Here is a 26,667-nt window from a genome sequence, read left to right as displayed (position 1 = left end):
CAAAAATCCCTTTGTACCCATGGGGACAGAAATTGTGATCCCATGGGTGCAGGAAGTCCCCATAAGTTGTTGTGCAATGAGATTTTCATTCCCACCATCTAGGGAAAAAAAACAAGTGCACATAAATACACTCGCACGCACACATGGAGAAAATAAAACTAGCCACACTATCAGGGGTGGTAGAGAAGGAACGACACATCCCTTTACAGATTCTAAATGCAGTGAATCTATGTGCCGTTAATTAAGGGCAACTAAAAACTGCCTAATATTGAACATGAACTTCTGTTAACATACACACATTAATGTAAGCCAATGAAATGATCAATTCACTGCTGCATCGTACAGGGATGAACAACTTGCCGGGTACTGTGTAGATTACTATCCGATTACCTGCACAGAGAGCATACATGCACAGATAAAGCATATGCACAGGTATTGTTCAAATTCTGTACAGAGCACATTGTGCTGTGAAGAAAGGACAGTCCATTTGTACAGTGTCATAGGAAGGATTGTGTTTTTACAGGTCTGCATGCAGGCTTTCTGATGCTGATGAGCTACAGTTTAACAAAGAAAACACATAGTTCAAATGCCTGACAGACAGGGGGTCAACAGGTTTGTTACAAGGCATCATCAGGTCTTTTGCTGTATTTACACACCATCTCCCCTAGATGGTGTCCCAACACAGCAGCAAATATCTCCAAAGGGCTGCTGCACAGAAGATAAGAGGCGAGTAGTTGGAATTAATGAACACTAAACAACAGATATCACTACTGCACATTATGCCAATCTGTGACAGAAATATACTTTCATACTGTCCCATATGGAGTGTTAAGTTATTCTTATGCTGCGGTTGTATCAGTTTTGCTAAGCCTGATTCGACTATTGCAGCAACGTGAGGACATGCCTTGCAGCTGCACGACGTTACGATCCTACGGTCTGTATCAGTGGAGGCAAAGTCATCAATGCTGACGGTTACTGAATGTCACAGAAGGAGACCAGCAGCATTGTGATTTGATTCTTAAGAACTTACACCAAATGGTACTTTGACAGCAACATAAACATGTCACCATAGAGCAACAGCACTCCCCTGGAGCAGCAGCTCCCCCGAGAAGGTCAACAGTGAGCCCCCACAAATACTGGTCAGGAAGGACTCACAAACACAAAGGAGAATGTGAGATGTTCTCCCGTCTTCCAAATGCCACTGATACAAATCTGATGGCATCTGAGGAAAGCAAGCGCAATTCACAATGAACACAAAAGATCTATTGCTAACGTACCGGTACCAGACACTCCAGGATGCCCTCACATTGGGCCTCATGCAAGAACCGTTCGTACGCACAGATTTGTTCTTAAGTCGTGCGTACGAGTGATTTAAGAGAATTTGTGCATTCACCAATCTTTTCGTATTTTACGTTTTCTTTCAGGTACGAACAGAATTTACGAGTGATCCAGACCTGTCGTAGGAGTTTCGTAAAATAGTCCGCTGTTATTCCAATCAAGGTTGCTTGACTAATGGATGGTATATTTAATTACTTTGAAGCAAACATAAATAAATATATACATTATACCCCATAATTATGCTGACATTATTCTGTTTGACTTAAATTATGCACTAATTGAAGGTTAATCTGACTCTGTATATAACACGAACCAGCGGCTGACTTGCTACTTTTGGATGCCTTAGCGCGTCAGGCTCTTGAAGAGACCGTGTAGATATCCATGTGGAGACAGACGAATGGCTAACATTGCGATTAAGACTGCCAAGGACTGTGCTGCTGTAAATATGCAACTTGCTAGAGCCACAACTCCAGAGAGAAACACGCTGATCTAACCCAATTCTACCACACGTTCAGGTCCTCAGCACCCTTGGATTTTTGGCCACTGGAACCTTTCAGAGGGAGATTGGAGACAGATCGGGTGTGTCCCAGTCCTCTGTGATTCGTGCGCTCCCCTTGGTCATCAAAGCTCTCATCAGTTTATCACCCATGGTACATCAAATTCCCATACATCGCTGTCCAACAAGTGCAAATTAAGAGGGACTTTCATGTCGTGGCTGGACTGCCAATCATAATTGGAGCACGAGACACATATACGCATCAAAGCACCTGTGCTGTCGTGGAGCGCACTGAGCTGAAGGCCAGGTGGGTGTGTCTCGATACAGCGGGGGGCAAACTGCTCTATACCCCAGAGAAGGCATGCCAGATTTGCACAATGAACGAGGGTCTCCACCTGAACCAGCCCAGGCAGACCAGAAGGTGTGGTGCCAGAAGACCCCCCTCATGGACCAGCCCATCAAAGAGCCATCATGAAGAGGCAACAACTGATTGCACGGCTTTAGTTGCAGTCATCGAGCGCCTGCCCAGGGGGAGACGTTTTTTGTTTTTTTTTAAAAGCTATTTTCATATTAAACCTTTTTTTTTTTTTTTATTATTATTATTTCGGTGACAGCTACAGGTGACACGAAATTAACAGCACTCCTAATTACTTCCCATTTCTTCGCTTTAGCAGGTCCCGTAATTCCACTGCTGACACTGCTAAAAATGACAGATTTTCCTTTCTGGATCTCTGAAAGCAGAACTTCAATCTCAGAGCCCGTAAAGTTGCCCATTCTCATGACTCAACACTCAACACTTCCTGGCACATGAGAGAGGAAGCACAGCCTTATATGGTATAATTTTGGGCGTGGAGTATGCAAATCTACTATCCTCGTGCACGTGGATAGTAGATACGCACGAGTGGGATTCATCATTTACGCAGGTCGTTTACACACTTTTTCCGAAGTTAAGAGCGTTTGTTGAATCTGATGTGGCGTGTTCATATGAGACCATCGTATGAAAAAAGTGAGAGAAATTTAGAATAAAAATACGAAAATGTTCTTGCATGAGGCCCATTGTCTCTGTCCACCTCCTGACCGGTCTGAGCTCTTTTGGCAGCATGACGAGGACTTATTCAGTATTATTTATGTGGTTTTAATGTTATGTCCAATCTTTAAAATGAGCAACTTCAGAAGTCATCCGTCTTTCGGTTAACACCGAGATGAGCACACACATTAAAACAGATGGACAGGCTTCCACTGGAGTGAGACTGTCAGAATCATCTGACAGCACACACTGCATGCAGTGAAAACAGAAAAAAAGGGTTGAGAGGGAAATGATTCTGTGAGTCATCGGTATCCACTACTGATGGCGACTGATATTTCATACATTTATCCGTCCTGCTTCAATTACATTTTCTATTAACTTGATGTGCGGTCTGAATTCTGGGTGATGTGAAAAAGTAGTATTCCATATATTTGCTGTTCAGATGTTACTGTTCAGTTTTAGAATTGGTTAGAACTGTTTAAGTAAGCGTTGTTAAAGCCCCGCTGTGTGTCTTTTTGTGTGCAAAGTGAGGCCCCAGGTAGAGCCTCTTACCATAAGTACCATATTCAGCAGGACTGGTGCCTGGGTAGAAGCCTGGAGGGCCTCCTGGGACTGAGTATTGCTGGGGTGTGGCCACATAGGTTGGTGACCGGTACTATGGAAAGAAACAAAAGGGGGCATGGAAGACAGGTAAAGAGCATCGATGAGAGCGATGAAACACAGAGCCATCATTTCCAGTCATTAAACCTACATCAATAATGAATGGCAGTTTTGTGGATGCAGTGTGCAAAAGATTTAATCTTAAACAGAAAGCAACCACCACCACGCATGCTCAATCTATATGTGGCTGGAAATATCTACCATCCTGCATGGGCAGCATCAGCAACTAAAAACACAGTTTAATATTCGTGAAAAGGAGAAACACAGCGTCTCCCTACCTGTCCGGGTATGAAATAGGCAGGTCCCTGTGGTGAGCTGGGGAAGGGCAACTGCTGCTGTGGGATCATCATCATTTGGGAGCCAGGGCCCGCCTGGTAAACATGGGTGGGTGTCACAGACCGAGGAGCACTGCTGGGTGGGACACCTCGAGGCCCGTTGCTGGGAGGCAGGCCGGCCCTGTTGGTGTAGTAGGGCTAAAGGAAAAGCCAAATCAAGGTGGAAGAGACGAGGTGTGCAGAGAGAGGAGGAGGAAGAGAGGAAAGATGGTGACAGACCAGAGACACAAGAGGAGCAGGGAAATTTAGATGACAAAACAGGGGTGACAGAAAATATAGGGAGGAAGTTCGGATGAAAACAGAAGAAAGACAAGTGAAGAAATAACTCGTTACCATTCTGGAACTTCTGACATAAATAGCATGCCTTTGCATTTTTTTTTTTTATATCTTGGACCAAGTAAAGCCAACTTGTCTAGCTAGGCTCATTGCTTGTCCATAAATCTGTGGCTGGACTCCGACTGGAAACATACTGGCCCCGCCTGTCAGCAGAGATAAAGCAGCTAATGCTGCTTCCCTCCTCATTGACATTCTGCTGCTGCTGTGGGAGCTAACCACCAGAGCAAGCAAACTGACACCAAGCCAACGAAGCCCAACACTGCTAAGTATTACACACGCAAATACAATCATCAGAGTGAGAAGGGAAAAAGTGGGCCAGAAAAAGAAAAGTGCGTTACCTGTAGTGACCTGAAGGTTCCCTTCAGCAGCACAAACAGATCACACACAGAAATATATCAAACAAAAACAAGAAGAGGGTGGGTAGAGAAGGATTGAGAAACAGAGAGCACCACAGTAAGTTAAAACAAAGTGCCCAGAAACCGTGTGTTCTGAGCCAAGCAGTGAATTAACAGAGAGCATGCAGAGCACAGAGAATCTCAGTCAACCCCATCTGCTCTGGTGGAAGAGGCAGACCTGAATTCACCAATTATCTCAGTAACTAACTACTACTATTCCATCGTTCCAAGACAGCCTGGGGTTGACTCCACCACTCCACCCCCATCATCAAGATCATTTTGATTGATCAGAATTTTTAGCTTGCTATAGACAGTGTGTGAAGATTTTCTCAAAGGTTTAAAACATCATCAAAATATTAACATACTGATTTTATGAACTGAGAGAACTATTCAATTTATTCTCCAAATCAAGGTGAATGATGCCCAGGTATGTAGTCATTTCTATCTGAGCACTACCATCAATCTTTCAGCCTTGTCCAGTTCTTCCTAACATGCATTAAAAGGATTAAAAAAAAAAACCCACCCTCGCCAACTCGTGTTAATCAGCTGTGCTGTTAGTACCTGTTGGTGCATAGGTCGGGGCCCTGGGGCAAACTAGAGGAGGAAAGGCAGACAGGACAAAGGTTAAAGGCAAAAAGCTGAAGGTCCATGCATCAAACTCTCCACGTAAACTTTCTTCACATCTGAACCTTTACAGCTGCACTCTGTAGCTCAGGTAAAAGTGTCCTTCAGCACCAGCAGCTGTTGTGTCAGACTTGCCCAAAGGAAACTTTGCAGCAAGAGGAAAAAAATCTAGAACAATGATTCCAACTTCGAATCAGTACTAATTAAAAATTAGACCAAACAATGACGCTTAAATTTATATTCTACCACCAGGGCTCTAAATTAACTTTTTTGATCACCAGCCAATGTGGCTAGTAAGTTTCTGAAGTTACCAGCCAATCAGAATTTCCACTAGCCACATATTTTTCCATGCAAAAAAGACAGATGAGAGCCACTGAATTCATTTGATCAATTCATTAACTAAAGCTTTAAATTAATTTTACAGTGAAATTGGGAATGTATATCCAATTAAAATAATTACAATAATTAAACTTATGTACATACAAAACTTATTCTAACATTTCATTACTCCTCAACCCTCACATACTATTCAGGGTCACATTTTTTGTACATAAAAAAATAAAGAAATAACTTTAAAACTGTTCATGTGAACCCTGAATCTACAAAAATGGAAATATTTAACAACTTTCTAACCATGTTTTAGTGCAGATAATGCACAAAATTAAACACAAAACTATGTGCAGAGACTAATTATGGAATTATGGATACTGTGAACATTGTCCGAGCTCTCTGAACTGTCTTCGGATCCATCTAAATCAGTTCCATTTTTCCCTTTTCTCACAAAGTGTGGCTGGCGTGTGCACAAACTGTCACCATGCCAGATTCAATATATTCAAAATATCATCGTCCTCCCCTCCTTTGGCAGGCATATCTTTTCTCTTCACGGCCGGCTGTCCCAACCATCGCCACATTTTGTTAGTGTTTGCGTCTGTATTTGTACCAATAACACGCTGTCAAATAATGCTCCCCCTTCTCAATGCATTCATTCACAATGATGGAGCAGAGTCACCTAAATAAAGACAGAAGTGTCCCAAATACAAAAATCAAATGGTGAATGACACCCCATTTCTCGACAAGTAGGAGAAATCGACTGAACACCGGCGTCTATCGTATTTCCAAACCAAGAGTGACCCACTCCCCTAGTACGGCAGCCTCGGTGGATGCGTTCCCATAGAAACTGCGCTCGCATGTCCCGCGCATAGACTGTATATAATAATTTCGCGTCCCGCGAAATAGATGGTGAAGTTCCTCATTTATCATCGGCCAAGCCGGCTAGTGAGTTCTTTTTAATACACGCCAAAAATAACTTTCACCCGCATTTGGCGGGTTGGCGGGTGTTAATTTAGAGCCCTGTCTACCACTGATTTTTACTCTCCATAGAAAGGGATGGAATCCAGCAGAGATTTCCATCAGTTGCAAAACAGCTACCTGACATGTGAGGGGAGAAGTCCTGCTTTTCTGTGATGGAGCAGTCATCACTGCAGGGGTATAGTGGCGCAGGTGAGCAATGCGAAGGCCTACCTGTCGGGTTTGTGGTGTGGGGTTCATCTGTGGAGGCGGTGGGGTTCCAAATACAACGGAAGGAGGTTGCCCGGGGGGATATGAGGGCTGCAAGAAACAGGAAGGGATAATACAAGAAAAAGTGAGGATGCACTGTAGACAAGTGGTCAACAACTGCCCATGTTGCAATAATATAAAAATAATAAGAATAATAAGTATAATAATATACTCCCACAGTTATTCAGTTGTAACCCCCTAGGTTATATATCACCTCCTTTTATTTATTTTTTTACTCACCTTATATATTTATTTGAATACAATGCATTGTAGGCCTTTTCCATTGTATTACACTTACCTTTGATGCTTTGCGCCTTGCCAAAGTCTTAGATATACACGTGTATTTTTTGTTGACTTTAAAACACGCAGTAAATGTTGTGTTTGCTACTTTCCTACTATTTACTACTGCCAGTAAATGCATCACTTTCCCCTGTTCTACCTTACTGGTCAGTCAAGGGCAATATCAAGTTTGCGCAATTGTATTGGTTGTGATGGCTGGGGGGTGGGAACGGTAACGGAGGTGTATGAGCCAGCTGTACGGGCGGCGTCAGTTGGCAGGTGGCGGCTCTCGAAGTAGCTGGATTTTCTGCTGTTGTGGATTATCGGATGTTTTTACCAACTAGCGGGAGCTACAAACATTTCGGACATGTGGCCTGGATTTTGGAGATTGTGGAGTACAGAACCAGACCAAGCCCGTGATCCAGAGTGGACTGTTGGACCGGAGTTGGAGCAGTTTTGAAGCCGTTCAGTTAAGACCGGTAATCCCTGGTGGGGTGAGTAACGCGTTCCACCTGGTTGTTCTGAGAGCCGCCATCGTTGGGACTGCTATTCCGCGGACGGATGCTAAATAAGAGCTATCAGGCCTGCAACAATATATGAAGCTACGGGACTGCTTTATTCCTGCAAGAGACTGATTCTGTGACGTTTGATTAATTTATTTTGTTGGCTCTTTTTGGGTTTTGGTAACTTTTTGTTGTTTAAAGTTGTTTTTGTTTTTGATTTGGGATTTATCTGTTTTAGCACTGGTTGTGTTGGGTACCCAATTAACAGGTGTGACAGGAAGCTTCCTTGTGCTATTGTTTATTAATAATATTACTGTGATGAGATTGAACTGTTACATGTTAAAGTGCATTGCCCTTGGGTTTCTTCTACTGACCAGTACGGATTATTAAACTGGCATGTTATTTCATACTACCATTTTTTCTTTTTTATTTTAGTATAAGGTTAAAAGCTATATTGCACTTTGCTTTCGGTTGTATGGTAAGCGAGCCTAGTCTTGTTAATGCGATCAGTTGCGCACTCTATGCACAAGATACACTGTTACCTGTTAAGAGACTCATTACGCGTGAGAGCACAGGTGTGCAGAAGTCGTTAGAGTGTAGGTCAGAGAATTTGGGCGTTGTTCATAGGGGAAACGTGAGCAACGGGTTACATAAATGGAGGCACTGCTAGGATCTTAGACCGAGTGACTGTATTACAATCAAGACTAGAAGTACTACTATCGTACAACAATGGCCAACTCATCCACCCCATTACCACTGTTAGAGCTTCAGACCTGGTGCAGTGAAGCACATGTAAATCCAGCATGAGTTTACAACAAAACTAAAAAGACTGCTAGAAAGTGAAGGAAAGACATTAGCAGACATTGAGCCTTTGCTTTCCCAAGAGCCAACTCTAAAACAGGAACATCCATCCTCCATAATACGGGCTGTTGGAGAACTGTTGGATAAAGTGAGACCCCCACAGGAGAACAATGCTTTTCGCAGACTACGAGTTTTCTCTGGAGTGACTCCCACCCCTGCTGGTGAAGAGACACTGGAGAACTGGTTGGAGCAGGCACAATTAATGCTTGATGAATGTGATTGTTCCGCCAAGGAGAAGCGGAAAAGGATTGTCGAGAGTGTAAAGGGGCCAGCACTTGAAATAATACAAGCCATACGCTACAATGATCCTGACACGCCTCCTCAAGATTTCTTGGAGGCCATTGAAAATGTATTTGGCACAACAGAGTCTGGTGAAGATCTATATTTTGCATTCAGATCCATGCAGCAAAATCCAAATGAAAGACTTTCAGATTTTGTTAGAAGGCTGGAGAAAGTTCTCACCAAAGCTGTTCAAAAGGGTGGTCTTTCCCCCGCCATAAGAGACCGTGCACGGGTTGAGCAGCTGTTAAGAGGTGCTATTGAATCCGACATTATGCTGTTGCAGCTACGGCTAAAAGAAAGACTTAACAATCCCCCGTCCTTCATGTCACTGCTCAGTGAGGTACGTGCGGAAGAGGCTCAGAAAAGGTTAAGGCGGCATACTACCAGTGTGCGAAGTGTCGGTGCAGCAGACATAAAGACACCAAAGTTCTCTGAAATAGACACCCTCAAGGATCAGATAAAAGAGCTTCAAAGCAAAGTACAGCAGCTAACAGTAAAAGGACAAGACATCCCTCACCAAATTAGAGGGGTACCCCAAAATGCAGCTGCCCGTTCTAATCCTGAAATGCATATGTTGAAAGAACAAGTTCTTAGTTTACAACACCAGCTCAGCCAACAAGCTTTACTGTCCACAGCTCCCTTACCTCAGGGGAGGAACCACAGAAATTATCAGCTTAAAGGTAGAGAACCCACAAAGTTTGCCAGAGAGGGTTCCGATGTATTTTGCTACCGTTGTGGCGAAGATGGCCACATCGCCACCAATTGCACCTGTCCTGAAAACCCTTCCAAGGTCATCCGAAAACTAATCCAGTCAATGCACAAGCTTCAACAAAGTCAAAAGGGAACCACCCCACGTTCTTCAGAGCCAGAAAGAAAAGGTGGCAAAGTCACTGTGAGTCACGTTGGTCCTTCCACACCCAGCCATATTCCTACCGGTCTCATTGGAGCACCAACGGTAGGCCAAATTGTCATTGAAGGCAAGCCTTGTGATGCATTAATGGACAGTGGCTCCACTGTTTCCATAGTATTTGAGGGCTGGTACACCCAACACCTATCCCACTTACCATTACACCCCATTTCGTGTCTAGATCTTTGGGGCCTTGGTCAGAACAGTTATCCCTATAAAGGTTTCATTGCAGCTCAAGTACAGTTTCCCGAGGATAACATAAAAGGTGAATCCCGGACAGTCCTGGCCTTAGTCTGCCCAGAGCCGGATGGTCCTGAACAGCAGCCTGTCATTATTGGCACCAATGCACGGACCTTCCATTATGAGCCACAGTCCAAAATGGCATCAAAGAGTAATGGGAGGGCACAAACTATGCGAGTATGCACACAGCCCATCACAAAGTCAGCCATGGCCCCAAACATAGCTGTAGCTCACGTGAAATGGGTGGGACCTGGTCCTCTTACTATACCCCCTGGTTCTGAACTTACAGCTATGTGTAAAGTGTCCTGCTCTGAATCTTTGGAGGACAGCATACTAGTGATTGAGACACCTGTTACCAGATCCCTTCCCGCAGGTGTGCTAATGCCCTCATGTGTGCTTCTGTCTATGGGCATGGATGCAGAAAGATTTCCATTGTTACTGAAAAATGAATCAGTCAAGCCAAAGTCCCTTCCTAAAGGCACGGTCATAGCGCATGTCCACAAAGCTGACATAGTCACCCAGATACAGCCAAGCCAAGCACCCCTCCAACGGCTTGACCCGGCTCTCTTTAATTTTGGCGACTCCCCTATTCCTGAAGACTGGAAAGTCAGACTATCACAAAAGTTAGCTGAGCGACCTGAAGTTTTTTCTCTGACCGAATGGGATGTTGGACTTGCAAAAGGGGTTGAACACTACATCCGACTAACAGATTCCAGACCATATCGAGAAAGGGTAAGACGTCTGGCTCCAGCAGACATTGATGATGTCCGCCGACACTTACAAGAGCTTCTTGCGGCTGGCATAATTAAAGAGTCTCGCTCACCATACGCTTCACCAATTGTAATCGCAAGAAAGAAAACTGGAAAAATTCGAATGTGCATTGATTACCGCACCCTTAATTCCAGAACCATACCAGACCAATACACACTTCCGAGAATAGATGATGCCTTGGCCTCCCTCACTGGGAGTCGCTGGTTCTCTGTGCTCGACCTTCGCAGTGGCTATTACCAAATTGAAATGGCTGAAGAAGACAAAGAAAAGACTGCGTTCATTTGCCCTTTGGGTTTCTACCAATTCGAACGCATGCCTCAAGGGATCACAGGTGCCCCAGCGACATTTCAACGATTAATGGAGAAGGCTGTGGGCGACATGAATCTCCTTCAGTGTCTCGTCTACCTCGATGATCTTATTGTGTTTGGTCGTACTCTAGAGGAGCATGAGGAGCGCCTACTCAAAGTGCTCGATCGCCTGGGAGAACACGGTTTAAAGCTGTCCATTGATAAGTGCCAATTTTGTCAGCCCCAAGTCAAATATGTTGGTCACATTGTGTCTGCTGCTGGTGTCGCAACAGACCCTGACAAGATAAAGGCAGTGGCCCAGTGGGAACCTCCAGTGAACTTAAAATCACTACAGTCCTTCCTGGGGTTCTGCGGTTATTACCGCAAGTTCATTGCCAATTATTCTGCTATAGTCCGCCCCCTCACGGATCTCACAAAGGGGTACCCACCAACACAAAAGAAGCGAAAGAACAAGGAGAGCTTGGACTCTCCTTACTACCATCCCTCTCAGCCATTCGGAGAGCGATGGACGCCTGAATGCACTGAGGCGTTTCATAAAATTGTCCAATGTCTCACACAGGCCCCAGTCTTGGCCTTTGCGGACCCTACAAAGCCCTACGTCCTCCACGTCGATGCCAGTCTTGATGGGCTTGGAGCGGTCCTTAACCAGGAACACTCAGATGGCTTACGCCCTGTTGCATTTGCTAGCCGCAAACTGAGCCAGTCAGAGAGAAACTACCCTGTTCACCAACTAGAATTCCTGGCATTGAAGTGGGCGGTCGTCGATAAGTTCCACGATTACCTTTATGGGGCCCGTTTTACGGTGAGGACAGATAATAACCCCCTTACTTATGTACTTACAACTGCCAAGTTGAACGCCACCGGTCATAGGTGGTTAGCTGCCCTTACAACCTACGACTTCCACATCCAATATAAACCAGGCCGGGATAACGTGGATGCTGATTGGTTGTCCAGAAACGCAATCGACGATGACTGCGGTTGGAGGGAAATACCCCCTTCTGGAGTTAAAGCTCTTTTCCACCACACGGATGGAGCTCAGTCCTCTGAGCATCCAGAACGACTTATCGATCAACTGGGGGCCAAGCCAAGCGCTGTTCCTGATACATATGCTTGTTTTACTCACCTGCAGTTAAGCTCTCTTGAGCGACTAAGCAAAGTGGACCTGGCCAAAGCACAGGACCTAGATCCAGTAATAGGAGTTGCCAAAAAAGCAGTTCAGGTTGGTGCCTGGCCCTCTAACAGACATCCAGAGTTATTGCTTCTACAAAGAGAAAGTTCAAAACTCCTAATGAAAGATGGACTATTGCACAGAAAAGTCTCCAGAAATGCAGGCAGTCAGAGCTTTCAACTCGTTCTTCCAAGTCAGTTCAGACCACAAGCACTCAGGGCGCTTCATGATGAGTTAGGGCACCTTGGAATTGAGCGTACGGTTGAGCTACTGAAAGACAGATTTTTCTGGCCCAAGATGGCCTCCGACGTTACAGATTACATCAAGAATTGTGGCAGGTGTGTTGCACGCAAAACTTTACCTCAACGGGCTGCACCACTACACCACATCACAAGCAGTGGCCCTCTCGACCTAGTTTGTATAGATTTTTTATCTATTGAGGCTGATTCGAAGGGAGTGGCCAATGTTTTAGTGGTAACAGACCATTTCACCCGCTATGCTCAGGCCTATACCAGCAAAGATCAAAGAGCCTCAACCGTTGCTAAGATTTTAGTTGAACAGTTCTTTGTACACTACGGCCTGCCTGCGAGAATTCATTCTGACCAGGGGCGTGATTTTGAGAGCCGTTTAATCAAAGAGGTTCTACAAATGTTGGGCATAAAGAAGTCTAGGACGACTCCCTATCACCCCCAAGGTGACCCACAGCCGGAGCGGTTCAACCGCACACTCCTGTCTATGCTTGGCACGCTCAATCCCTCTCAAAAGCAAAGGTGGAGTCAACACATCAGCTTGCTGGTCCATGCGTATAATTGTACGCGGAATGACGCAACCAACTATTCACCATACTACCTCATGTTTGGTCGTGAAGCTCGTCTGCCAGTTGACCTCTGCTTTGGAACGTCTCCAGATGGAACAGACCACCAAAGTTACATTCAGTATGTTGAAAAGCTGAAAGCAGAGTTGCAGAAAGCTTACAAACTGGCCCAAGAAGTAGCAGATAAAAACCATCAGCGAAACAAAAGATACTATGACACTAAAGTAAGAGACCAAGTTCTGGAACCAGGAGACCGTGTACTGATCCGAGCGACAGATGGTCCTGGCAAGAATAAGCTTGGAGACAAATGGAACTCAAGCCCCTATGTAGTAGTTGAAAAACTGTCAAGCCTGCCTGTGTACAGGGTAAAGCCAGAAAAGGGCAGAATCATTGTTAAAACCCTGCATCGTGACCGCCTCCTACCTGTAGGACACCTAGTTCGGTTTCCTGTTGATCATGAGGAGAAACAAGAATCTCACCGACTAGCAACAAGGTCTTCAGCAGAGACCAAGACAAACAGACATGATGACAATACAATCGACCAGGAGTTTATGTCTGAGCCAGAGGAAGATGATTTGTGGTACCTATCCACTGCTCAAAGAGAGTCTGTTTCCCAGGCCCTAGACCTCCTGTCCGAGCATTTCAACCGAAAGGTGTCTCACCTCAATACAGAGCCAAACCTACCATCAAACGATGTTTGTCCAAAAGAGCCTATGAGTGCTGCTACTGTCCCAGAGGCTGAAGAGGAAACGGAGGTTATGCAGCTGCCTGACGACCCTGTGGCGGACACAGGTCTAGAAGGGGGAGAGCTCCCCTCGGCTAGTCAGTCTGAAAGCAGTACAGAGCCCCTCAGTGAACCTCGGTCACGGCGACAAATTAAGCCAGTCATTCGGCTCAGTTATGACAAGCTTGGAAGCTCCATTGACAAGCCGTTTGCGATAGTATATCGTGGAGTGAGAATCACCGTTAGATGAGGGAGCCATACCCCTGTGGTCCAGAGTGTGCCTCCTTTAGTTTAGATGAGTTTTTCTGACAAGTATACATACATTGCTAATTTAGCCATCTAAGGGTAAATTGATTTGAGCCGCCTAGATAGTCCGATGAGGGCATCTGGACATTTAGAAGGGGGAGGATGTAACCCCCTAGGTTATATATCACCTCCTTTTATTTATTTTTTTACTCACCTTATATATTTATTTGAATACAATGCATTGTAGGCCTTTTCCATTGTATTACACTTACCTTTGATGCTTTGCGCCTTGCCAAAGTCTTAGACATACACGTGTATTTTTTGTTGACTTTAAAACACGCAGTAAATGTTGTGTTTGCTACTTTCCTACTATTTACTACTGCCAGTAAATGCATCACTTTCCCCTGTTCTACCTTACTGGTCAGTCAAGGGCAATATCAAGTTTGCGCAATTGTATTGGTTGTGATGGCTGGGGGGTGGGAACGGTAACGGAGGTGTATGAGCCAGCTGTACGGGCGGCGTCAGTTGGCAGGTGGCGGCTCTCGAAGTAGCTGGATTTTCTGCTGTTGTGGATTATCGGATGTTTTTACCAACTAGCGGGAGCTACAAACATTTCGGACATGTGGCCTGGATTTTGGAGATTGTGGAGTACAGAACCAGACCAAGCCCGTGATCCAGAGTGGACTGTTGGACCGGAGTTGGAGCAGTTTTGAAGCCGTTCAGTTAAGACCGGTAATCCCTGGTGGGGTGAGTAACGCGTTCCACCTGGTTGTGCTGAGAGCCGCCATCGTTGGGACTGCTATTCCGCGGACGGATGCTAAATAAGAGCTATCAGGCCTGCAACAATATATGAAGCTACGGGACTGCTTTATTCCTGCAAGAGACTGATTCTGTGACGTTTGATTAATTTATTTTGTTGGCTCTTTTTGGGTTTTGGTAACTTTTTGTTGTTTAAAGTTGTTTTTGTTTTTGATTTGGGATTTATCTGTTTTAGCACTGGTTGTGTTGGGTACCCAATTAACAGGTGTGACAGGAAGCTTCCTTGTGCTATTGTTTATTAATAATATTACTGTGATGAGATTGAACTGTTACATGTTAAAGTGCATTGCCCTTGGGTTTCTTCTACTGACCAGTACGGATTATTAAACTGGCATGTTATTTCATACTACCATTTTTTCTTTTTTATTTTAGTATAAGGTTAAAAGCTATATTGCACTTTGCTTTCGGTTGTATGGTAAGCGAGCCTAGTCTTGTTAATGCGATCAGTTGCGCACTCTATGCACAAGATACACTGTTACCTGTTAAGAGACTCATTACGCGTGAGAGCACAGGTGTGCAGAAGTCGTTAGAGTGTAGGTCAGAGAATTTGGGCGTTGTTCATAGGGGAAACGTGAGCAACGGGTTACACAGTTAAAGGGGGAGTAAGAGTTTTCTGTCACTAAAACAAGTATCTTTTTAGACAGATGGAGAACTTTAAGGATTTGATTGACCTCTATTCTAATGAGAACCTGGAGAAAAAAATTTATTGATTTGATTTTTAATCAAAATAAAGATACGGCACACAGTATCTGCCAAAGACATTGTGACGACAGGACTTAAACTCCACCAAACAAACTTGTAGCTGCGGCAACTAATCTCCATGAAAAGGTAATCTGCTTTTCATCATCTGTACAACAATGCTGCAACATCAGTCAATTTCTTTGAGAAAGAAAAGAGGGATGGGTGCATAGAGAGTGTGAAGGAGCATCCCACGTTACCTGTGAAAGACCAGGGGAGGGGGCAGGGTGGGGGACGGAGGGAGGTCCTGTTATAGGTTGTGGTGCTTTATTCATTTCATGGAGTTCTGCATGGGGAGGCGGATGTGGACCTGTGCACAAATCTGACAACAGAGAAAACAGATGGGGTCAGTTGGTTTAAAAACTACACACAAAGTTACCATCAAAATAAGAGAGAACAAAGGGATGAAAGAAATGTAGATAAAGAGGGTGAAAGTTCATCTTTAGACTTACATTTAATAATCTTTTTCGGTCCTAAATGTAGTTACACTGAAGAAAGTTATTTCCTAAAGGACAGAAAGAGGAGGTTTTTAATAATGAGCGTGTACTGGCTTGTGGAACGTTTCACAAACTTCACAGCATTAGAAAATCAGTCAACAAGCATTTTTACATATGGGTTGAGGTTAGGGATGTACTGATCTGATCACGTGATCGGAAATTTGGGTCGATCACGTGGTTTCAGACTCAATCGGAAGTTACATCCCAATCAGGGATCGGATATATATCTATATATGTATATTTATTCTCTCTCCCTCTTTTTTTTTTTCAAAATCAGAACTATAATATTTCAAAACAAATGGGAAAAAATAACAGCTTAGTAATTACTGTTATGTGGTGGTACGGAGTCAGACCATCTCAACTCCACACAGAAACAACGCATGCAGCAACACGGCAGCAGCTTGAAGCTGGGGGCACGAATGTCTGCAGTGTGGAGGTATTTTAAAGTGGATGACAAAAACATTGCGATTGCAAACTATGACATATGCAAACTTGGGATTTCAAGAGGTGGCAAGGACAACGCTGCATTCAACACAACAAACCTGACACGGTAGAGATGTTGGTTTTCATCAAGAAAAATTGTACATTTCCTTCTGTGAAGCCAGAGGAGAGTAAGAATTAGCAGTGCACTTCCAAAAAGCACATTACTGGCCTTACTTTATAACACTGTGGCACTTTTATTTGCTTACTTGTTAACATACCTGCCAGGTATTTCAAGTTGAGCTGCTGCTCGTTTTTATATTAGACATTGTTGCACTAAACTCCAATTTGAAGAATCTTTTTATTACTTGATTACTTGATTGTTCAAGCTACCTCACAGAAGTGCTCTGTTTATAAGTGTTAAATGATAAAAATATGGTGAATAAAATAAAAAAAATAAATCTTTTTCTTCGCTGTTCTTCATTTTTTTAATGTATTGTAGAAGTATTGGATCGGGATTCGGTATCGGCAGATACTCAAAATCAAATGAAAAAAATAAATAAATAAAAAAAAACATTGGGACATCCCTAGTTGAGGTGAATCGACACAAAGATATCCTTGTTAATCCACCATGCTCCTCTTTGGTAATTCAAACGTGCCAGACATAGGCGGAGGGGATCAGCCCTGCATCAGTGTGCGCTTACACACATCAAGCCCACTTCGTAGAATTGGTTTAAGTGACCATATTTTCACTGGTTAGAGTGACGACTTCTGTAATACTGACCTACCCTTACACACAGCCTGTTTCACTGTTAGTCCTCACCAGTCAGCTCAGAGGCATAACAGCAGAGGATCAACTCGGACACCCTATGATGCCACTGTACTTTCACATGATCTCAATGTGCAATGAAAATGCATCAGTCCCGGCTTAAAGGGGAGGCTTAGTTAAGTAACTATGAGAAAACCAACGACAAGGGGCTGTTGAACATAGGAACTAAGGTTTTCCCTGTAAGTTTGATGTTTAAGTCTTTATTTCTCTTTAGCTGAAGGGTGCCACACAGAATTTCTTAAAACTGAAGAACCCTTTCGGGTGAGAGGTGAAATGTCTTCAAGAACCAAGAATAAGAAGTCCAGTTGCCCTTATTCAAGCTCTTAGGAATCTCTTAAAAGCTGTCCCATCTTGAGGAAAATTGCTAAATAAGTTACTTTATTTCTGAGAGTTATGGTGACAAAAATCAGTTTCCATGGAGACTGTTAAATTCAGTATACTTGTGCTTGGCAAAACCATTTATCATTTCACGATATTTGTAAGACTCCAAGGATGTTCTCTGCAATCCTTAAAGGGGCGGGACAATATCAGAAAAACATGCAATGCTGAACTGAACAGTAGTATATGAAAGCCAAAATTTTTTAATTATTTATGCGTATGAGGGATGTCCCAATCACATTTTTTTGCCCCCAAGTCCGAGTCATTTGATTTTGAGTATCTGTCGATACCAAGTCCCGATCCGATACTTCAGCAATGTATTAATAATAAGAAGAAAAAACAAATCCAAGTTGTCCTTTAAGTTTTTTTTTTTTACTATTTATATGGCTGTATCCAACATGATACCTTTTTATATTAAAAAGATATTCATATGAAATTGTTTAGTTAAAGTTAATTTAAGTGGTGCTATTTTGGTGCTAGTTAGTGTTTATTAAACCATTTTGTGCTACTTATTTTGTCATTTTTTTTTCCTTTTTCCATATTGAATATGATATTAAGTATTTTCTTTGGCATTGGTATCAACTTTTAAATTCTAGTATCTTGACAACCCTATAATATATAAACAAATACTTTCATATATGGCACTCAGGGCTCCATTCCACTTGTAAATACTGGTTAATTAACTTATTTTTAGTGGAATCTAAAATACATCCTCTTTAATACATCTATCTGAAGTCAAAATGTCTGCTGTTAAAAAAGGTCAATATCCTACCATTTATTACAGCTGAGGCCTCCCTTGTGAAATTCTTACTGTGTATGTTCATATCACAGCGACAAAAATGTTTTTAACATATAGTGCAGCCCTAATTCCAATGCAAACGGCTCCAAGATACAGCACTGAGAAGAACATGCAATATCAGTCACAATATCAAAAATTAATTCTGAGACTTATGGTGACATAGGTTTTCTCAACAGAGCACTTTGCTCTCAGACTGCAGGTTTACTTGTGGTTCCCAGAGTTTCTAAAAGTAGAATGGGAGGCAGAGCCTTCAGTTATCCGGGCCCTCTCTGTGGAACCAGCTGCCAGTTTGGGTTCAGGAAGCAGACACCCTCTCTACCTTTAAGATTAGAATTAAAACTTTTCTTTTTGATTAAGCTTATAGTTAGGGGTGGCTCAGGTGACCCTGAAACATCTCATAGTATGCATCTATAGGCCTAGACTGCTGGGGGACCTCCCATGATGCACCTCTCCTCACTCTGCTCTCTTTACTCTCATTAACTTGTGTTTCTCTTTCTCAGCAGGTTTGTTTGTTTGTTTTCATTTAAAGCCAGTTAAGCAGCTGTGGCCATTTCATGGCTAATACAGGTAATACATTGCACTTGACACTAAATACCAACAATGAAATTAATAAAGAAATACATTAAATAAGTTTGTTCACATCAATGCACTTTAAAAAGTTTAAAACCTTTAAAGGTGGGACCTTATTAAAAATACCTACTATAGTACCTTCTTTAAAAAACTGCTGCCTTTTTATTCTAAGGGCAGAGCAAGATAGAATATGCTTAATTGATAAGGGATTACCACAAAGATCACATAGGGGAGGTTCACCTCCAGTTAACAAAAAACCATGAGTGAGTCTAGAATGTCCAATTCTACACCTAGTACAGATAACTTGATCATGTCTACATGAAAATGACAGAGTTGTGATTTGTTTCACAGTATTACATATTTCATGCAGCTTATTTCCAGCACAGTTGTCCCATTCGGCTTGCCATTTATCCATTATGTAGGAAGAAAGTACAGGTTTGATATCAGAGACAGGGATTTGGCATTCAGTAATATCTTCATCCAGGGCTCCTTTAGCAGCACTGTCTCTTTCTCAGCAGGTATCCCTGGCCTGGTATTATGGCGTTTGTTGTCCCCTCTTTCCTGTCCTCTAACCGCCTCAACTGGTTAAGGCAGATGGCCGCCCTTCCTGGTTCTGGTGGAGTTTTCTTCCTTTTAAAAGGGAGTTTTTTCCAAAGTCGCCTCGCGACTTGAAGTGCCTTGTGTTGGCATTTGTTGAGACTGTGCGATATAAATAAATCTGAACTGAATTTGATTGAATATAGGGACAGATAACTCAGCATAGAGAACTGAGTGCCAATTATTCAGTGCAATACATCACAGTATTTATAACTACTGCTAATTTCCAGTGTATGTCGCTAATAAGAAGAATTGAACAGTAGCAGTAGTTTTGACCAGTACACAATCCAAATACACATACACATTCCAAGAGACCAAACTAAGACAAGGAAAAATGATAACCCTGTCACTTTTGGCACATTTCTTTACCTCAGAACAAATGCTCAATGTCTACATAGAACACCAGTTCTCCTCTATTGGGTGGACTGTGTTGCGCATCCATGTCTCTGCTGGAACCCAGAACTTTCTAACTCTGGCTCGAGAGCAAATTTATGAATCCGACTTTTCTAGTAGCTTCTCCTATACTCTTAAGGCCTCAGTATGCTACTCCGTCACTATCCATCAATCCGTCTCCGTAGTCATGGAGAGGCTGTTAACCTTCCGAAGTTCTCAGTCGGGCTGTCGGATACGCAAGGCAATTCACCTCCCGATCAGTAGGCATCGCTACGTTAAACGACCCAATCTCGATACGTCTATCGTGAAAGTCGTTGATTGATTGTTTAGCTTCCGGCTCCGTTCCACTCCTCCCAGTGAACGATGGCAACCGAGAGAGAAAGACTGTTGTTGGAGTTGGAGCTTATTGATTTTGAAATGCGAATAATTTTGACCAAATGTTGACCGGCACACAGTAAACTCTTTCAAAAATGGCGGTGTTGTTGTTCTGAGAGGAAGGAGCTAAACGGGAAAAGTGATTCCGGAAACGATGTTGTTAGCTGACCAATCACAACCCTTGCGGTCTCCGTCGCCTCGACGGATAGATAGGAATTTTGGCCGACGCACGCAAGCGACGGAGAGCGTCTCCGGGAGGGTCTCCGTCAACCATAAATCAGCTTTTATAGTGGAAGAATGAGATCTGCCCGTCAATGCCTCATCCCCTGCTTCTCTCAGTAAGTGTTGAAATAGCTGTCAATTAATTTTCTGTATTAGTGGGTGGAAGCTCTTTTTAAAGTCCACTCAACTAAAAATCAGGTTTTTAACATCTTTAACCCCCTCGTTAATACGTCTGTAAGATGTCTGCAAGACACATCATGACTCATCATCGGCTGAAAATTTCTGCTTTGAATCAGCAGAGCACCACCCATAGTTTCAGAAAAGCTAATAAGACAGCCCAAAATCCTAATTTAAGAGGTAGAAAGAAGATTTTCAGTAAGTTTAAATGGGTAAATTTATCTTGTGAGACCTTGGGCCAATAATAGACATATACCAATGCAAACACTATTTCAACATTACCTAATGACTGTGGCACATTTGCGGATTCAAACTATTTTAATCTTCCAATACGCCTGCAAAAAGAAACATGTTTTAATGTCTCTGACCATTTAATTAAGCCCCGACTGACAATTACACCTATCTAGTATATTAGATCAATAAATTGTGTTTCCTTGCTCCTTATCCCCGTGCATTCATGGGCATACAGTACTTTTTCAGGTGATTATTTTTGCAATTGCACAGTCTCTGAAATTTGAAGTGCTCACACATGTGAAAAACGAACCCAACAGAACACAGGTCATGACCCAAGTGAGGCAGACAGTTTCTTTTTTCGTTTTAAATAATCAAACACACAGGTTATTTGCTGGTGTGAGCGTAACAACTCTCCTACGGTTTTATGATCCTCACAATGGTGACACATTTGATATTATTAGCTGAAGCCTACATTCTCTCTGCCAGTAACACACTCACATACACCTCCTTGCACACACCAACTCACACAGGGACGCTGCAGTGTAAAAAGCCTGTGTCATGATGAGTCAGGGTTTTTGTGTGTGTGTGTGTGCGCTTTTAGGATTTTTTTTTATTTTATTTTTTTAAAGAGGAAATCACGCAGATAAAGATTCCATTCGCAACTGTTACCAACTCTTCTCAACACAGCCACAAAAGGCGACAAACCCATCGTAGTTTTTCAGTGAGTGCTTCAAGTGCAGCAAGATGAAATCCCTGGCTCAGAAAAACATTCAACAACATCAACATTAAGGTGCTGTTTACACATACCCGGGTATTTTGATAAACAAAGACCTTTCCCTTCGTTTGTGCCTTTCGTTTATACACAAACGGAGTTTTTTCCTCCGAAAACGAAGCATAAAAAAAACTCCGGCAAAAGTGGAGATTTTTTAAAAACTCTGTTTAGCGTTTGTGTATAAACTGGTTGAAAGAGACAAAAACGGAGTTTTGGGCAATTGAGAATGAGGAGTTGTCGTCATAGTACAGAGCCCCGCCCCTATCCACCATGTTGGCAGGATGCTTGCGTGAAAACGCCATTCTCTCCGTTCATTGTTTATCTGGCAAGCATGGAGGTACTAGCAGCATTTCTGTTGTTGAGAGCTATACTCGCTTGTGTGATTTTGAAAATTACAGTCATACAATTTTCAGGGCTTTAGAAGTTTTATAGTCCAGCGCAACGTTTAAAAGTAACTCAGTCTCGCTGTCAGTCCACACACATGAGCCTGGCGCCATACTTTCTTCTTGAAAAGGATCCGGGAGTTCTTCCTGTCAGCGGTTCTCTATTAGGCTTCCGATTGGCTTGTGTGGAATTCTCATTGTTCTAACACTGCCACCGTCAGGCTTGGCGTAATTTAACAGCTCTTGATAGCGTATTTATGCTGATCAATGTAGACGTGTTTTTTTTAAAAACGGGGCTGTGTGCACCTAGTTATTTTTGCAAACGAAGGTTAGAAAATATGCGTTTATCAAAATACCCGGATATGTGTAAACAGCACCTAAGCCTTTCCAAAGTAACTTAAGAGCCTTTGAGCTCAGAAAACAGAACCAATATTAGTCAGCGTAAGGAAAGAGTGCAGGGATGACGGGCAGCAGTTCAACAGTTCGGACACAAAGTTGTCAGGTTACGTGGGGTGGCACGGAAATAAATGTTGAGTCAACAATCAAAGAGCTAAAGAAGGTCCTCCAGTAAATGACCAATACTGTAATACTGTCTGATGGGCTTTAGTCCAGTCCCCGGAGTCCACACAAAATAAAGGCGTTTACCCAGAACCAGTGAGATGTGGCTGGCTTCAAAAACAATTTTTGTGACGGTGACACAGATCACAGCATCAGGAAGATCAGTGTACATCTGCTGCTCTAAGGCTCACAGGACACACTGCGCCCTAATGTCCCATGTTCACAGCGAGTCCTGTCATTTGATCCAGTCTTCCACGCAGTGCTGTGGAGACCCAGAAACTAGCACTTCCACTTCAGACATTTGCATAAGCCTCTGCATAGACTGAGTACAAGTCAAGTTGACTATGTCAGCTGCAAGGAGTGCAACCACAATCTCCACAGCACCTGCCTTCCCTCTATGCAAAGCAGAAAGGCAAAAATGTAGGTAAAATAAAAGAATAAAATAAATTCAGCCGTACATCTTTGAACCAGAGAATGATTCTCAGGATGGACAAAGATAATATATACTGTTGCATGCCAGGCCTTGTTTGGAACATTGTTTGTGCACATCCACAGAAATGAAAGCTACACGTTACTAAGCTGCTATATGTAGGTGAGTGCTTGGCCCGAGTCATCTGGTGTACCCCCTTGTGACATCCTCCAGTCCCGAGCGTAGTCCACAGGCAGGTATGTGAACTAATGTGCCCACGATGGATTAAGTTCCTGAACATGTGATTAAAGAGCAAGTATATTTCTGGTGTAATATGGAGCAGGGAAGCCACGGCTTCTCACCCGACCTTGCCGTTGCTGTGTTCTACACCGAGCCTGTACTGACTTCTCTGCAATTTCTCATTACATCCGCTCCTTGCAGCGCATGCAGATGAGATGCACAGCTCCACCCATTCTTTATAAATGCAGCTACAAGGCGGCATACTCAAACAAGTATCCCTTTTAGAAACACTGACTGGCTATAATTACACCAGCATGGAACAATTAGATGAATAATGACATTACTAGCTTAGACTCGGTGTAAAAAACTATCACCTGCCAAGAGTCAAATGCAAATACTGAGTTTGACTGATAAATACATAGCTAATTAGAAATTAGGGTGCTTTGTTTATGTGTACTAAATGAAACTAATGAGACCCTCACTATTTTTGCTTACATGGCAAATCTTACAAAGTTGAATTTCTTAAACTGTTGTAAGACATTCTAATTACCACAGACAATGCGGTTGGGGATCGAAACGCTCAGCAATGCAAGGGTTAATAACTTGATTTTGATTCCACGCATGTTTACCGCGACAAGGATGGTGGTTCATTTACATGACTAAGTTGATCTGTTACTGGAACTCCAATCAAATGTGGAAGTGAGCGCAATTCATACCGACATGTCAGTGAATCTAATTAGAGCAGTTGATCATTTCATGGGTTCATAGTCTGCAGAGTCCAACAACGTAACTCATGTGTTTTACAATGAAAGCCTTCAGAATAAACTTAGAAATCTGAAGTCATCAACTTACAATTGTCTCTGAATTTATTCACAAGATGAGTTTTTGCACAAGGTAGGTAGGTAAGTTATTCTAAGTTAAACAATGCATGATGAGGTGCAACAACAACAAGTGCCTTAACATTCCTCTGCTGCTGACAGTGGCCAATATTTACAACAGAACAGGTGCTCGATGCTCCTATTTCAACATTCAAAGGCACAGACAAGCATTTGAACGGCAGTCTCCAGTGAAAAGGAAGTGCGTACTGGAAAAGTTTTGCTCTGGTGACGCAGCATCACACCGCCTGTCCTCCTCCGTCATCATGATCTTCTCGTAACATTCTGTCAAAACCAGACTGTGTGCTTTGTACCTTCCCAACAGGAAGTTCGGCAGTGTCCATATGTCAGGCAAACAGTGACAGCATGCCTCTGACATATCAAGCATTGTGCCGTTTGTTCAGTCTGTCTGACATTCCTGCTTCACAAAGGTCTATCAAACATCTATATGTATTAGCTATATGGTAAACAGCATCCATTTTGGACCCAGTTCTCTGCTGTGGTCACATGTCTGCAGTCCTCAACATCAAGATCATGTCTCCTGTAGAAAGCAGGGTGATCAACAAACGGCTCAAACACGAACATTCCAGCAATCCTGGCCTCAAACAATTAATCACACAGCAAGCCACCTATATAGATGTTCCACATCTATATGCCATCAATCCAGAGTGTGGGACACTTCTGACACAGGGGCGTGTCTGCGTGTCTACTCACACAAACAAGCCATTATTTCGCAGTCCATCATATTAACCACGCACATATCAGATACACATGCAGATACAAGTCCGAAGTCGTGTGTCTGAACGCAGTGCTCACAGTGCTGTTAGCCATGTTGCTAACTTTGCTAGGCCAGACCTGGATTTACCACGTGGTTTCTCATGCTATTGGCGCGATCCACATCCCAGCTGCCGGCTTCATGCCAGCCACACCTCAGCCTATTTGAGCTATGACACCCATGTATTTCCCGTAAACACCGGCCATAGCAAACAAATGACAGCGAGCGGACTGGTTAATGAGGATATCACCCAGAGCAACGGTCAAAGCTAAGAAGGAGCCACCTGGTTATGATACAATCACACTCAATAGCTAAATAAACCACTCACCAACAGAAGCACGCTGAGAGCTTAAACTACAGTATTAAGATTCGACAAAGTAAGCCGTGCTGTCAGTGGTGTCGTGGCAGCTGTAAGTGCTGCATCCAATCAGAATGAGTCAGACACCTCAGAGCTAAACTCACTCAGCATGACAGCAACATCACCTTCACAGCAGCCTCCGTTCCCATGGATGCAGCTCTGCAGATGCGGTAGGGGGGAAAAAACCCGCGTATAAAGCTTACTCGCGTAGATTCATCTTCTTTACAGCTGCGGCGAGGATATTTCATTCAGCAGAAAGTTGGTGAGGTTTGCAAAAGCTTCGAAACTGCTCACTTAATTCATCTGTATCTGACAGCATATAGCGACACGTGCTTTATGTCAACGAGGTCACTGAAACGGGACAATGTGTTTGGCTCATGAACAGAGGCAGTGATGTCCAAAAACACATTTTTAAGCTCACTAACAAACTTAGCCGCAGGAACCCAAACGACGTCTGGCCATTTGATCGCCATTAGAAGGCAAACTGTCAGACATGTGTTTATATGCAGCCAAGCTGTCAAACGTAAATAAGACTCCACCACTTTCTGCCACTACAGTAAAGCATGACTTTACAGACACAGTGGTTACCCCACTGCTAGCTTACTCTCGTAGCCAGCAAACGGTTGGACAACTAGCGGTATAATTATAGCTAACCGGTAAAAACAACGGTGTTGTAAGGCAGCAGTCTATTTGTCACCCTACATGGAACCTATGACACACAACACAAATACCTTTCTTCACGTGAGATGAGTAAGGGCTTATACTGGCTCTATGCTGTGATGTTAGCTTGCTGGTCACACTAGCTCCAGTGAAGAAAGAACACCCACGTCGTCTTTGCATGAAATGCTAACAACCAGCTAGCTAAAGCTAATCCCTGAGAACACATTAGTGAGCAGAAAGCCCCCAACAAAGTCACAACACAGGGGTCTGTCCCCCGACTGAAAGGTGCCACGTGGATTTTACTTACACCCAGAGTCTCCAAGTAACAGTGACGTGACAGTTATGTGAAAAATAGAACATTTTAAAAGAAGAATTGGTTAAGGATCGTAGCGTTACCTTTCTCTCCTTGAGTCCGCAAAGCCGGACGGAAATGCTTCCCGGAAGCCGGTAGCTTGTAATTCCGGAAAAATCCCATCACGTAAAACCTTCCCAGTGACCATGCTCTGAACAGTATGCACTGTATGTTAATATCCAAATGATCTCGCTTTCCCTTACTGCGTGCATGTAAAACAACACGCTCCAAGCCTTTCAGGGATTATCAGTTACTCCATGTGTTCAAAGTGTAAACAGACCCACTCCCCGCGTTTCATGCAGATTAAAGAAATCATTTAATTTTTATTTTTACAATGAAATGGCCAAAAACTGGTTTAAACCACCT

At 43.2% G+C, this 26,667-nt stretch overlaps 1 protein-coding gene across 9 annotated transcripts in view; it reads right to left on the bottom strand.

Annotated features, from left to right (window-relative positions):
- Window positions 1–26,439, bottom strand: part of eif4g1b (eukaryotic translation initiation factor 4 gamma, 1b) — a 64,998-nt gene extending 38,559 nt beyond the window's left edge. For 4 of the 9 annotated variants that reach the window (XM_075474039.1, XM_075474043.1, XM_075474038.1 and 1 more), the window contains exons 1-7: window positions 26,346–26,439; window positions 15,629–15,750; window positions 6,733–6,819; window positions 5,149–5,181; window positions 4,531–4,551; window positions 3,800–3,994; window positions 3,414–3,516 (exon numbers count right to left, since the gene is read on the bottom strand). In XM_075474039.1, coding sequence (XP_075330154.1) covers window positions 3,414–3,516; window positions 3,800–3,994; window positions 4,531–4,551; window positions 5,149–5,181; window positions 6,733–6,819; window positions 15,629–15,750; window positions 26,346–26,424 — 640 coding nt within the window. In that variant the 5' untranslated portion in view covers window positions 26,425–26,439. Of the gene's footprint in view, window positions 1–3,413; window positions 3,517–3,799; window positions 3,995–4,530; window positions 4,552–5,148; window positions 5,182–6,732; window positions 6,820–15,628; window positions 15,751–15,880; window positions 15,934–16,467; window positions 16,500–26,345 lie in introns of those variants that run through there. The other 5 variants (XM_075474045.1, XM_075474046.1, XM_075474040.1 and 2 more) reach the window with 5 other exon arrangements.
- Window positions 26,440–26,667: the final 228 nt, after the last annotated feature.

This window comes from Odontesthes bonariensis, chromosome 9 (assembly GCF_027942865.1).
Source record: "Odontesthes bonariensis isolate fOdoBon6 chromosome 9, fOdoBon6.hap1, whole genome shotgun sequence".
NCBI classification, from domain to species: domain Eukaryota; kingdom Metazoa; phylum Chordata; class Actinopteri; order Atheriniformes; family Atherinopsidae; genus Odontesthes; species Odontesthes bonariensis.
The sequence above is the reverse complement of the archived record's forward strand: the minus strand, read 5'-3'. Positions and strand labels throughout refer to the sequence as shown.